Source organism: Misgurnus anguillicaudatus, chromosome 23 (assembly GCF_027580225.2).
Source record: "Misgurnus anguillicaudatus chromosome 23, ASM2758022v2, whole genome shotgun sequence".
NCBI classification, from domain to species: Eukaryota; Metazoa; Chordata; class Actinopteri; order Cypriniformes; family Cobitidae; genus Misgurnus; species Misgurnus anguillicaudatus.
This window is the reverse complement of record NC_073359.2, coordinates 8,722,860-8,735,548: the sequence shown is the minus strand read 5'-3', so window position 1 is coordinate 8,735,548 and position 12,689 is coordinate 8,722,860. Positions and strand designations below refer to the sequence as shown.

Genomic DNA, 12,689 nt, shown 5'->3' with positions numbered 1-12,689 from the left:
TATGTGATGAAAAAGGACAAAAATAACAATGTAACCTTATTCCTGAGAGTGAGAGCTTTCATTTGATATATGACTTGCCCATGTTGGTCATATTTGAAAAATATTAAATTAAATAATATAAATTTTAGGTGGGGGAATAGTGTAAATTAAGTGTAAACAACTTTCTTACAGTAAAATATATGTCAAAGTCATGCATATCTGCAGAAAGTAGAGATTCTAAGCTTTCAAATAGTATGTCACATGGGGTCCAGTCCATGACAGAGCATTAAAAATTAAAGGAATATTTTATATTATGTAATAACAAGTAATTTTGGACCCGCTACAATGTGTCAGCATGTAAAGAAGCTATTCAATTTTACATTTAATTAACTTTAATTGCTATTATTGCAATCTTGTTAGTAAAACCCTGACTTAAATATGACCTTAACTTAAAAGCCGACAGAACGAGTAACAAGCAGTGTTCAGGAAAACGCATTACAAGTAATGCACATTATGTTATAATATTACTTTTCTAGAGTAACAAGTAAAGTAACGCATTACTTTATAAATGTACACATGAATATTTTAATTACTTTAAAAGAAGTAATGCAAGTTACTTTTCAGTTTAATTAATTCAATTTAAAAATAAAATAATGTACTGAATTAAACTGAACACATTAAAGTAGAATTACGCACACTGTGCGCCTGAGCAGGAACAGTTTGAGTCAGAAACAGAGATGGCATGCAGGAGCTTGACATTTTTGCAATTGGAAATATGCAATTTATGAATGCAGAAATTCTCAGTCATAAAAACACATGCAAGGCCTGAAAGAGATCAAGCTTCAGCCAAGTAAGAAAAATTCATGCAAAAGTAACTTAAAAGGAATTACTTTCCATGAAAGGTAGCTAGTAATGCAGTTTGTTGCTTTTTGAGGAGTAACTTAATATTGTAATGCATTATTTTTAAAAGTAACTTTCCCCAACACTGGTAACAAGGTTATGAGTTTTAGATTTTAGGTAAATTCTACTTTCAGTTGAGTCTTTAGCTAATTTGTAAGTTAGTTTTTGAAAAAGATTTAGAAAATTATTTGCACAAGAAAATCACAAGAATTTCAGTAAACTAATTGTTTTATTGAACACCAGTCTAAAGTTTTTGTGTGCGCATATTTTTCTAAATTTATATTGTTTTATTTGTGTAGCACTCCTCTATTGATAAGACTCCCAGTCTTTTAGCATGTTTTGAAGATTAGCTCACAATGCAATAATAACAGGAGTTATATGGAGTCAAAACAGTGCCGTATATGTTTGTAAAAAAAAAAAAAAAAAAATATTGCAAAGCAAAATAAAGTTTTGCAAAAGAAAATGCAAGCAAAAAATTAAGAATCGCAAAGAAAAATAAAGCATTAAGAGAGAAAAAAACAGTATTGCAAAGGAAAATTAAATTTCACAAATATAAATAGAGCAGAGCAAAAATACAAATACAAATGAATGCAAAAATCAATGACTGCTGTAAAAGAAATTGCACTCTGCCATACAACAACAATTTTGCAAACCATTTAATTCATTTGCAACTACTCATCTGCTATAATTCTGCGTTTCAAACAACTGTGTGTTTGCAATGCTGCCTTCCATTTGCACTTCTTTTTTTCTTTGCGATTCACTTTGTGACATTGTTTTGGCATCTGGGCGGAGTCAAGGGATTGGGGGCGTATTGAACTCCCCCGAGTGTGTTGCATCATCAGCGTAAGTTGCAGACTGTGCTGGAGCTGAATCAGGAAACACAGACATGCGGCTGGATCTGCTGTATGTGTAAATGATTGTTTTCTTTTAGTTTGCTAGTATTAAAATGGTGTTCAGTTAACTTAATATGTATTAACATGTATACTCAAGTTAAAGAAGTTAGAGACTAATTAATGTGGTGATTTTATTAGCGGTACACCTGCAGCAGACAATATAAGTAGAAATACTTTTGTACTTTACTAGGATAAAGCCATGTTTTGTTTAGCATTTTTATTAATGTAGTGGGGCCATGGTAAATGTGTGGTTACTATGGTTTTTAAAATACTATAGTTAAACTATAATTCCTGTAGGGTCCTATGGGTCGTGATGCATCATTATGTGTCCTTTTGTTATTGTCATATTGTGTTTCTGAGTTTGTAACAGCATGTTACCATTTAGTGAAGGGGGGCGGGGGTAATTTTGCTCGAAATGCAGAAACAAGCCATAACTTTGTTTTAGTGGTAACTCTTTTGTAGGTACATTTATAATGTCTATTGCATTATTACTATTACTGTTACTAATAAAAAACATCTCTGTGGGCCCCAAAAGTGTGTGGGCCTTGTAATCGTCCTAACTTTCCCCCTAGTGGTGCCCCTGTAAGCGTGTGAACTGACTGAAATGCGTGAGACTTGAGAGCCCTGAAACTTAGAGAAGATACTTTAAAACATTTTGTACAGCTTTAAACACATTAACCAAACATTGAGTTGTTTCAACCCAACATAAACGTTATTTCTACAACAGATGAGTTTAAAAAAAATCAACCCATAGAGTTGTGTTGATTGTATAACCCAACCTGTTGGGTTTGTCCATCTTTGACCAAACATTGGGTTACAAAACAACCCAAGTTGGGTTAATTTTACCCCAACATTTTTTAGAGTGTGTATGTAGATAAAAAATGGCACATTTGAAGGTTTTGTTAAAGGTTATTACATCATAGGTTGCCATCATATGTGACATGGTGAATAATATGTCCATTAGCATACCGCATCCACACTACACTATATAAAACATTAATTTAAAGCTTGATTTACTTTAGGTCTTGACTGTGAATAAACAAAGCTGTTAAAATAGTGATATTTACACACTCTGAAATTTACAGAAAACTTTATCCAGAAAATGTCAAATAAAATTTTTTTTTCATTCGGATGCAAAAAGTTTTGCAGGTTTTATTGCAACAAAAAGATTTGTGTACAGCAGGATAATTTATGTTCAAACTTTTGTTTATTAAATCAAATTGCATACTTCCTTTTGTTGTATTTTTTGTTCAAGAGTAGAAAATTAAATTTTCATACAAATAAATCTTAATAATCTTTTTGTTTTGACAAAGATTTAGACATTTTAAAGTCCTCTTGTATTATTTACGCCTGTCGGCTGTGTACGGACGTTGCTTTGTTCCGCTATTTTGTATGGAAGTCTATGGGAAGTCTAGTTTGTTTCCCCCAAAAAGGATCAGTGACGAAATTGACAGTCAAGTTCCCGGATGTGCCGGTAGTCCGTATGTGACATCACTGCATCAATGATGTCACTGCTGAGAGATTTTTGATAGGTGATGATGTCATAGAGAGTTGTGACATCACTCCAGCAGTTCAGCTGATCTACACACAGACATGTGCACCACTTGAGTCTAACAATGACAAACACATAGAAAGAGATGATGTTATAAAATCTGAGCATTAGTTTATTGTATTACAGAAGATTCTCTATATACAGATTGTCTCACCTCTTCATGTTTGTCATCAGTTCTGTTTTTAGATTTTAATTTCTTCATGCTGATGAAAAACCTGTAGGATCAGAATTCACACTCAGTAATTCAAAGTCTTCAAATCTGAATTCATATCAAAATATCCACAGTGTGTTGTGCAGTTATGAATTTTACTTAATATTCTTCTTACCACATCCACAGAGCTCCTAAAATGAGAAACTGAGGCAGAAACACCAGCAGACAGACTGTGAGATGACCCAACACTGAGATTGTTTCTGAAAAACCACAGAAATGTAGTAATACTTAAAGAAGACTCAAAGTAGCTCAGTGATGATGTGTTAATAAATCAGAATCATGGACTGAAACTATCTATTTTATCATTTAACATTAAAGTCAGATGTATGATGAGATGTTGTGTTACCTCTTACAGTACATGAATACTCTTGTAGCTCCTCACTGTTGATTGAGTTCAGGTACAGCTTGTTTAATAATCTCAATCCATCTGTTACCTGTTGTCCATTCTTATACCAGATGTAAGTATGTTTGCTATCCAGAGTGCATTTGGTTGAACAGCTTAATATCACTTTTTCTCCATCTATCACAGGGTTTGGGCTGCTTATCACCTGAGTATCTAAGATTTCATAACAGAATTCACATGAAATACTTTTCAGAATTAGGCTTGAAATAGTTTGTCAATCAACTCAACTGGTGGAGCATGACATGAGAAACCAAGATTATTTGTTTCAGGAAATAAACTAATGAAATGTATACTTCAAGACATTTTAAATAGAAATGCAAAAAAATAATGTTATATTAATAGATTACTTTTCTTAAGACTTAAATGGTTAGTTCATGCAAAAATAAATATAACATCATCAAAGTAGTCCATCCGACAACAGTGGGTCAGTTAGAACCCGTTAAAGCATAGAAAATACATTTTGGTCCAAAAATAACAAAAACTATGAATTTATTCAGCATTAAATTCTCCTCCGGGTCTGTTGTGAATCCGCGTTCAATGGCGCTGCTGACGTGTTATCTGGTGCGCCCGAGCTTCGTTTACAGTCTGAGGGACTAGGACATCCGCAGCATGCACACTTATGCAACATTTAAAAAAAATATAGCTGTACCAAAATACAAACAATGTAGAATAGCTTGAATACAGCGTACGTCTCCCTCAGGAGCTACACGAAGCTCGGGGGCACCAGATAACACGTCAGCAGCGTCGTACGTCAGCAGCATCATTGAACGTGGATTCATAACAGACCCGGAAGAGAAGACAACACTGAATAAAATGGAATTTTTGTTATTTTTGGACCAAAATATTTTTTAAGCTTCAACAAATTCTAACTGACCCACTGATGTCACATGGACTACTTTGATGATGCTTTTGTTACCTTTCTGGACATGGACAGAGTACCGTACATGGATTTTTAGTGGGGGGTCAGCAAGCTCTCGGGCTAAATATAAAACATCTTAAACTGTGTTTCGAAGATGAACGGTGGTCTTACGAGTTTGGAACGACATGAGGGTGAGTCATTAACTCTTTCACCGCCATTGACGAGATATCTCGTCAATTAAGAGAAAACGCTTCCCCGCCAATGACGAGATTTTCCGTCTTTCCGCAACTTTTTAAACCTGGAAGTATTGCCCTATGACAAGCTCCTGCATGTCCGTGTCTGTTTTAAAGATCGCTCTGAATGGGATCTCTATGAAAAGTCTGTCACAAAAATGGAATTATCTCAGCTTTTTGCTCAAAATGTGGTGTTTTTGCAGAAACCTACCCATATTCAAAAGCTGATTACAAAAGAACCACTGAAGGTAGGATGAAACGTTTGTTGTTGTTTTTTTTGGAAAGCAGAGGGTCTGTTCTTTCATTTGGTATATTGTATGTTTATATATTTAAAGAAGAACATTTCCTGGAAGGCATTAAACTTTGGTGAAAATCATGAAAAATGCTGGCGCTGGCTGGCAACTTTTTAAAAAAATGCTGGCGGTGAAAGAGTTAATGACATTATTTTCATTTCATTTTTTGATCAAATAACCCTTTAAAACACATAAATAGAACAAAAACAGCCTTCATGATGGGGTGTCATCGATCAACTGGGCAAAATTTTCTAGCTAACTTACACAAAATAGACTGCCTATCCAACAGAGACCAAACACAGGTTTAGATTTATTGTATGTTTAGGATGAAACTAAAATATAATTTCTTATAAAATCTCTACCTCAGGCATTAACTGAAAAGCATCTGACAAATGATAAGATCAGATGTCCTCTAATGAATAACAATGTACTCATAGAAATTACAATAAAACTGTACATCAATGTCATTAACTCTTAACTCATTTAATCTTATGAGAAGAACTAGCAAAACAGCATCCTATGCAGAAAACAAAACATAAAATATCCTACTCTTCTTAGCAATTAAAACCTCAAACATTCAGTTTAAACTTTATGGGAAGAAGAGCAGGTTAAATTAAATCTAAATATTTTAATTCTAGAAATGTGATCTTGCTGTTTCTAGAATCTAGAACACTAAACTGTAAAAAAAACCAGAAGAAATTACAATGTTATTGCAGCTGGGTGGGTTGCCGGTAATTTGCCGTAGATTTGAATTTATGTTGTTTACTGGCGGGAGTTTGTTCAAAGTTGGATGAATGTTGGATATTGGCAGGTCTTTGTCTTTACAGAATAAAACTATACAATGGCGGCCTCATGCAAAGCATTCTGGGAACCAGAAATCATCATCAACCTTTTTCTGTTTTTTGCTTCAGATTTTGTTTCCCAGAATGCTTTGCTTGATGCTGTTTTTTGGTTTTGCTCTGTAGGGACAAAGACTTGTGAGTGTTGAATGTTCATTTGGCTTTGGGCAAAATGTTGCCAGTAAAAAACAAAAATTTAAATCTACGGTAAATTACTGCCAACCCAGCTGCAATTTCTGCGTAATTTTTTTGCAGTGTAGGTTGAAAAAATTAGTTATAAGCTGTCTGGACACCAAATTAGTAGCATATTTATGAAAAACCTGATCAGTGAATGAAACTTTACAGAGAGTTCATTATGAGCAGTACCTGTAACAGTAAGAATGACTCCAGGATAACCAGACAATCCATCTGATGTGTTAGTGTTGATCCTGAATAGATAGTCACCAGAGTCACTCGTGTTGACGTCTTTGATTCTCAGTGTGCTTCCCACAAACTCCACACGACCAGCAAACTGATGAACCTCACGCAGATCCAAAGTATTATTGTTTGGTAAATGCCAGTATGTTTTCTCTACTGTATCTCCAGTGGGATGTGAGTATGAAGAGTGAATATCTACTGTTGATCCCACTAAAGCACAAACTCTTGTAGAGGTGTAAGTCACACCCCAACAGCCACTGTTAGAAAGACCTGAAAGAGTCACAAATAACTGCTGTAAAAGTAACAATCAATTGGAAATTGACCCATATGTACTGTAGATGATACGAGATTGAATTTTTTAAAAATTTTACTCTAAATTAAAATAAAAAAATCTGTATAAAGTATAAATACTTTTGCTAAAGGGGTCTGAAAAAGTTCTAAATCTAGCAACAAAGCCCCCCCCCCCTTAAAATAACCTATAGCGTTTCATTCACAGCATAGTCCAGCAAAGCCACATTTGACAGTGGGACACTTCAGTGCCCATAGAGAGCATTCGATTGGACAAGAAATTGAAGTGTAGAGTGACATCACAGAAAATCTACACTGCTTTTTTATGCACATGTTAAAAATGTTATTTGCAAATTTTGTCAGTATAGACTTTTTGGACAAGCTGTAACTTGAGATCTGTATGCATTTTGTGTGCCCTGAACACAAGGTTGTGTATAATAGATGGCAACACTGCTTCCTGTTTCAGGTAAAACGACGTCACCACATCAAATGATGCTGCACGTTTCAAAGCACTTCAGTGAGCCTTAAAACTAAATATTGAATCACACTTACATACAGAAGAGGAATGAATGTATTCGCTATACGTGGAGCAGGAATAGCTGTCAGTGTTTCCTCTGGATGACACAAATATGTTTGTGCTGTATGTTAAATATCGTCCATTTTTGTACCAGGAGTAATGGTCAGATGTGAGATTGCAGGAGGAATCACAAATCAGATTTACTTCATCTGTAGATTCAGGATTAATCTTCACCTGTAAAACTAAATAAGCAAAACCTTACATTAGATGAGAAATGAAAAGAGTTGAACTGGACTGATGAGAATGTAAATGTACCTGTTACTGTTAGATTGACTGTGACTGAGCTGAGATGTTTAACTCCATCCTTCATAATGAACATGAGCTGATATTCTCCACTGTCTCTCTCTCGCAGATCAAATATTGTGAGTCGTGATTGGTAGTTTCTGATCCACTGTTTCACTCGTCCTGAGTAATCTGAATCTAAATTCAAATCTTCAGGTTCATCTTTGTTTCTCCAGTTTGATTTCTGTTTTTGGCTGAACCAGAACCCAGTTTTGATGTTGTTGTTTGAGTAATCGCACAACACTGTCACATGTGCCCCTCTCCCAGCACAAATATTCTGTTTATCACAGGTCACAGTAAAGCTCTTCAATGTTAGAGACACTGAAAAGGCATAATACAGGTATTTGTAACACACGGTACGTAAAATCAAGGTTTTAATCTTAATCTGACCAACTTCAAGATAAACATCTTTCATTGACATGTTTCATTGACACGTTTTAACAGTTTAGGTATATTTAGGTATAAAAATCTTTAAGAAAATGAAAAAAAAACATGAAATAGCTACATGAAAATCATATATTGCAATTTTGTTTTATTATTAAAAATAATATTATTAGTGCTATTAGTGTTTTAGAGGAAAAATATTACTGCACATTCAATACACTACAAAAATTATGGAGAAACAACGTTTAAACAAACAAACCAGAAACATAAAGTCACTCAGTATTTGCATTTTATTGTATGGACACAATTCTCTTCTATAGGAATGAGATTAAAAAGGTTCAAGAAGAAAGCTTTGGTACATCTACTTACTCGCTCAAACTGATTTTGCCAAGTGGTTGATGTCCTCAGGGCAACATATTGTGTTGACCCAAGGACAACATTTTTCTAAATAAAACCTAAACCTACCCCAAATCCAAACCCTAACCATAACCAAACCCTAAAATCAGAGGGACATGATAAGTGAAAAACAATGGTCTAGAAACAGTTAATCCTTGTTGTAAGCTTAAACAAACTGTAAACTTATTTCTGAAATCTGGTTGGTTGATTGAAATGTTGTCCCAGGGTCAACGTAATGTTGCCCTGAGGACATCAACCACTTGGCAAAATCAGGAGGGCCCTACTTAATCCAACATCAACTAAACTGTAGTGTACTCAATAGTGTTCATAGCCTACCTTGAATGTGTAACAGCAGGATCAGAGATGAGAATCTGGAGTTCATCATTTCACTTTGAAGAAATTCACAATTATGCAAACATGCTGAAAAAATTATGATTAAGATTAAACACACATACAGAATATGCTAGTGTGAAGTTGTCTGATTTGGTTGGAGTTGCAGCAGTGGTTTGTAAGGTTTTCGGTTTAATAAGCTGATAGCTATAAAAGTTGCTGATCTCATTTCCTTCCTTTTTCTTATTAAAGCCAACGTGAAACATTTGCAACAGTCTTTAACAGTAAAATGCAATCTAACACTAACCGAGTGAATCAATTTCTTTATTAGTAAATGGTCAATAAAATGAGCTAAACTCTTAAATAAAATATGAAAATATTAAATATTATACACCAAGCGTTATTTTTTTATCCTCTAAACAATATTTCAGCCATGTTTTACACACTAACTCAAACACTAATGTCACCGGGTGACTATGATGGGGCGGAACCGAAAGTGGCGGAGAAAGGTTCCGCCTGACGACGGTTTCCGCCCGGGCCCGATTTTTAACTACACCACTTTACTTCCTGGTCTCCCTAGCAACGCAAAGCAGGAGAAAATGAGCAACAGGTGGGGTGAATTAGGTTGGCCGCCCACGATTGGAGGAGAGAGCAAAGACAGGACACATAAGAAGGCCAAAAGAAGCACAAAGCAAGCGAGTTGTTTTCGGGTGTTAGTCCCTTTCTGCCTTGGGCAAACTTTAACACACGCTCCGTCCCTGGAGGAGCCGAAGGGCGCCGTTGATCCGTGAACCACTTATAGTGTAGGGAAAGAGTGCGGCTGCCAAAAGAGGCGAAGAGGACGGGGCTGTGTGAAAAATTAAAGGGACACTACACCGGGGAGCTTGTTGGTGTACTTTGTGCACGCTGTGTTTGCTGCTGTGTAAGCCGCCGTATTGATCCATGTCGATCCCTTGGGGAAGAAAAGAGGCAAAAGGTGTCTAGGCGAAGGGATTTGTGGACGGATTTACTTACGAGTGTGATAATTCAGAGTCAACGAGTGCAGTTAAACAACAGGTTGTGAGAATAAACAACGAGTGAGTAACCGCTGTTATATGTGTATGCAGTATTGACAAACGGCTGCTATTGTGCATTCTGAGTGTGTTAAAGGTACCTGGCCCCACTGTGAAGGGAAGCGTGGGTGAGCCGTGGAACAACCGGAAGTACGAACTGGAACAACCTGAGAGCGGTTTGCTGTAGGTCGTCTGGCCCTGCGGATACAGGAAACGTGGGTGAGCCAAACGGGTAGTAGAGCAACATACAGGGGTTGTACTGATTTCTTCATTGTGTACCATACTATCTCTCCGGTGACGAGAGCGACGCCCAACCAGCCTCACTGATTGCTCGAGGCCAGGTGGTCCAGTCCCGAAATTCACGTGAGAGTGTGTCGAGTGCTGTGGGTGAGTGCAATTATCATTTGGTGTCTACACAAAGCTTGCTGTGTGTGCTGTGCTTGTAGTGTCTAGAACTGCCCCAGCCTCGGACGACTCGTGAGGGAAGAAGAACACGTTGTGGCTCGTGCCCCGTGTGAAGAAGAGACCAAATCTTTCGGCCCCCTGTGTGTCAGTAATAACCGCATCACTTTGAAAGTAAACAGTGGTGAAGCCCAACGTTACGTCCAAGTGAGTAGCAACTAAGTGTACTGTACGGATTCTGGGTCGTGGCAATATTTGAATCTATCCCCCAGAAGTCATTGGTGTGTGCGGAGCCTCATCGAGAGTTCGCCGGCTGTCCAAGCAAGGAGGGAGAGCTAGGGAAGCGTTCGGCTCCGTAGCACTCGACCCATCAGTCCCTACGACACCCTTGAGGCGTAAGCAGACCTGTGGAGGTATACGGTGCATGAACGTTGTTACGAAAGCCCACTGTCCGAAGGAAACAAGAAGTTCAAACCTCGTGAGTAACTTACCTGTGTGATGTGGTAATCTGTCTGTGCTTATAGCAAAGTCCTGGGGAGGAAAATGAACTGTGAAATACTTACCTTTGCCCTAGTGTACCGTCTCGAAGCGGACGAGAGGTCCAAGTCCCATGAGTAACTTACCTGTGTTATGTGTTGAGCCATCTGTGCCCACAGCAACGTCCTGCAGAACGAACGAACTGTGTAGGAGGAGTAAATTACTTACCTTTGTCCTAGCACACCGTCCCGAAGAGAGTGAGGGGCCCCCACCAGGAAAACCTAAGGGTGTAGGCGATACGGAGAACAAAAGATCAGACTAGTAGCAAGTCTGTGTTGAAGTCAAGTCACTAACAGTGTTTTACCTGTTTTGCCTCCAGGAGGAAGCGGAGGGCGCCACGGATTTGAGGACCAAGCCGTAAAGGAGCCCCTGCCCCCATTCCCCGGTCCAAACCTGTCCTGGAGGCGAGAAGAAACCACATTAGTTTTAATCGCCCTTTCCCCTTACCCTTGTTTTTTTAAATATTTAAAGAAAAATTATACTTTTAAACTGTAGTATACTTGTCTGTCTGGTCATTGGAGTGGTCTTGGGAACCTCCTCGAGGTGGAAGTTAGAGAGGGGCGTGGCCTTTTAGTCACCTTGGGTCCGCCCCGGCCGTGACACTAAGATTAATACCAGAACAGCTAAATTAACCTCATGTAAGAGAAGAATAAGAATCATAACATACTTACTAAGTTGTTCACATTTACACATAAATTATTTTCATATCGCTGCTCCAAACTCCAGCACAGTTGTTGATGTCAATGTGTTTTACAGCAATGAGCACAAGAAGATCAAGAGAAAATACTCGGATTCATGCTTCCTCTTTTTCTCGCTCCTCCGTCCACCAATCCACAACCCAGAAAACTTAAACTCAGCCATGAATGACATTTCAAAAGTCTAATAGACCCCTTGAAAGTTTGTAAACATTGCAACGTCTGCAGGTGGGCGGGGCTTAGCTGGAGGCAAAAAGAGGCACAGATGCAATGTTGACAAGCGTAATCTAGCACGTTTTAGGAGTAGACGGTGGGCCGAGGGGAGATTTCGTGTTATCAGACGATCTCTTGTGATGGATAACCCAGTTTTTTTTATGTAACCGCTACGCTTTTCAACAAAGCAAAAAAAAAATTGTTGCCACTTACACACCTTGCACATTACTATAATATCGGTAACTTTCTCCAGGTTATTTTCCCGGCGAATAGAGCAAGCAGCTACGTTTGGGGTCCGAAGTTCATGACGTATTTGTTGCCTTCATCCAATAGCGTGCGTGGAAAAGTGATGACGCGTATCAACAAACTGGCGAGTTTCGCTGGAAAGATTGAACTTGTTAACTAATTTTAGCCACAAATGCAGTTTTAATATTCAGTTTGACACAAAATGTGAATGTAGAGGTAACGTTGCCCATTCTTACCGTTTTTATTTTATGTAACCATCTTTGTCATGTCCTGTCATTTTTTTGTAATCTTTAATAAATACACCGTTCTATTTTTTTTACACCGTTCTGATATCTGTTATCGATTGGAAACACAACGTCATAAAGCTAGACAGACAATTATTTTCCCTGCTTTATCATGTTTACTGGAAAGAAATGTCAAAAAATGAAGTGCTGCATGCATGTATTTGAGGATAGTGGACCCACCATTCCCTTCACAGGCAGAAATTGATTTAATCAGTGTTTCTGTGGAAAGACCTTGAATGCAGAGAAAGCATTATACAAGAATAACACAGGCATATAAGTTACAAAGCCAGGAACCGACAAACAAGTTAATCAAACTAGCTAACACAAGCTACCACAGGCAGTGCTACAGCCATTTCACAAATATCACAAAGATAAAAAGTGCACAAAGGAGAAGAGAGGAAGTTTTTATTGAAGATACTGCAAA

The 12,689-nt window shown here is 37.6% G+C and overlaps 1 protein-coding gene and 1 long non-coding RNA gene across 4 annotated transcripts in view; one reads left to right on the top strand and one right to left on the bottom strand.

The window, feature by feature from the left end:
- LOC129453456 (sialoadhesin-like) overlaps positions 1-11,611 on the bottom strand; it is a 33,660-nt gene extending 22,049 nt beyond the window's left edge. Inside the window, exons 1-5 of one of the 3 annotated variants that reach the window (XM_073862015.1) lie at positions 11,499-11,610; positions 8,843-8,895; positions 7,700-8,047; positions 7,420-7,626; positions 6,529-6,849 (exon numbers count right to left, since the gene is read on the bottom strand). In XM_073862015.1, coding sequence (XP_073718116.1) covers positions 6,529-6,849; positions 7,420-7,626; positions 7,700-8,047; positions 8,843-8,891 — 925 coding nt within the window. In that variant the 5' untranslated portion in view covers positions 8,892-8,895; positions 11,499-11,610. Of the gene's footprint in view, positions 1-6,528; positions 6,850-7,419; positions 7,627-7,699; positions 8,048-8,842; positions 10,891-11,498 lie in introns of those variants that run through there. The other 2 variants (XM_073862016.1, XM_073862017.1) reach the window with 2 other exon arrangements.
- LOC141359479 (uncharacterized) lies at positions 3,299-3,743 on the top strand. The gene is made up of 2 exons (XR_012365947.1): positions 3,299-3,563; positions 3,662-3,743. It is a non-coding gene; the product is annotated as an uncharacterized lncRNA (long non-coding RNA).
- Positions 11,612-12,689: the final 1,078 nt, after the last annotated feature.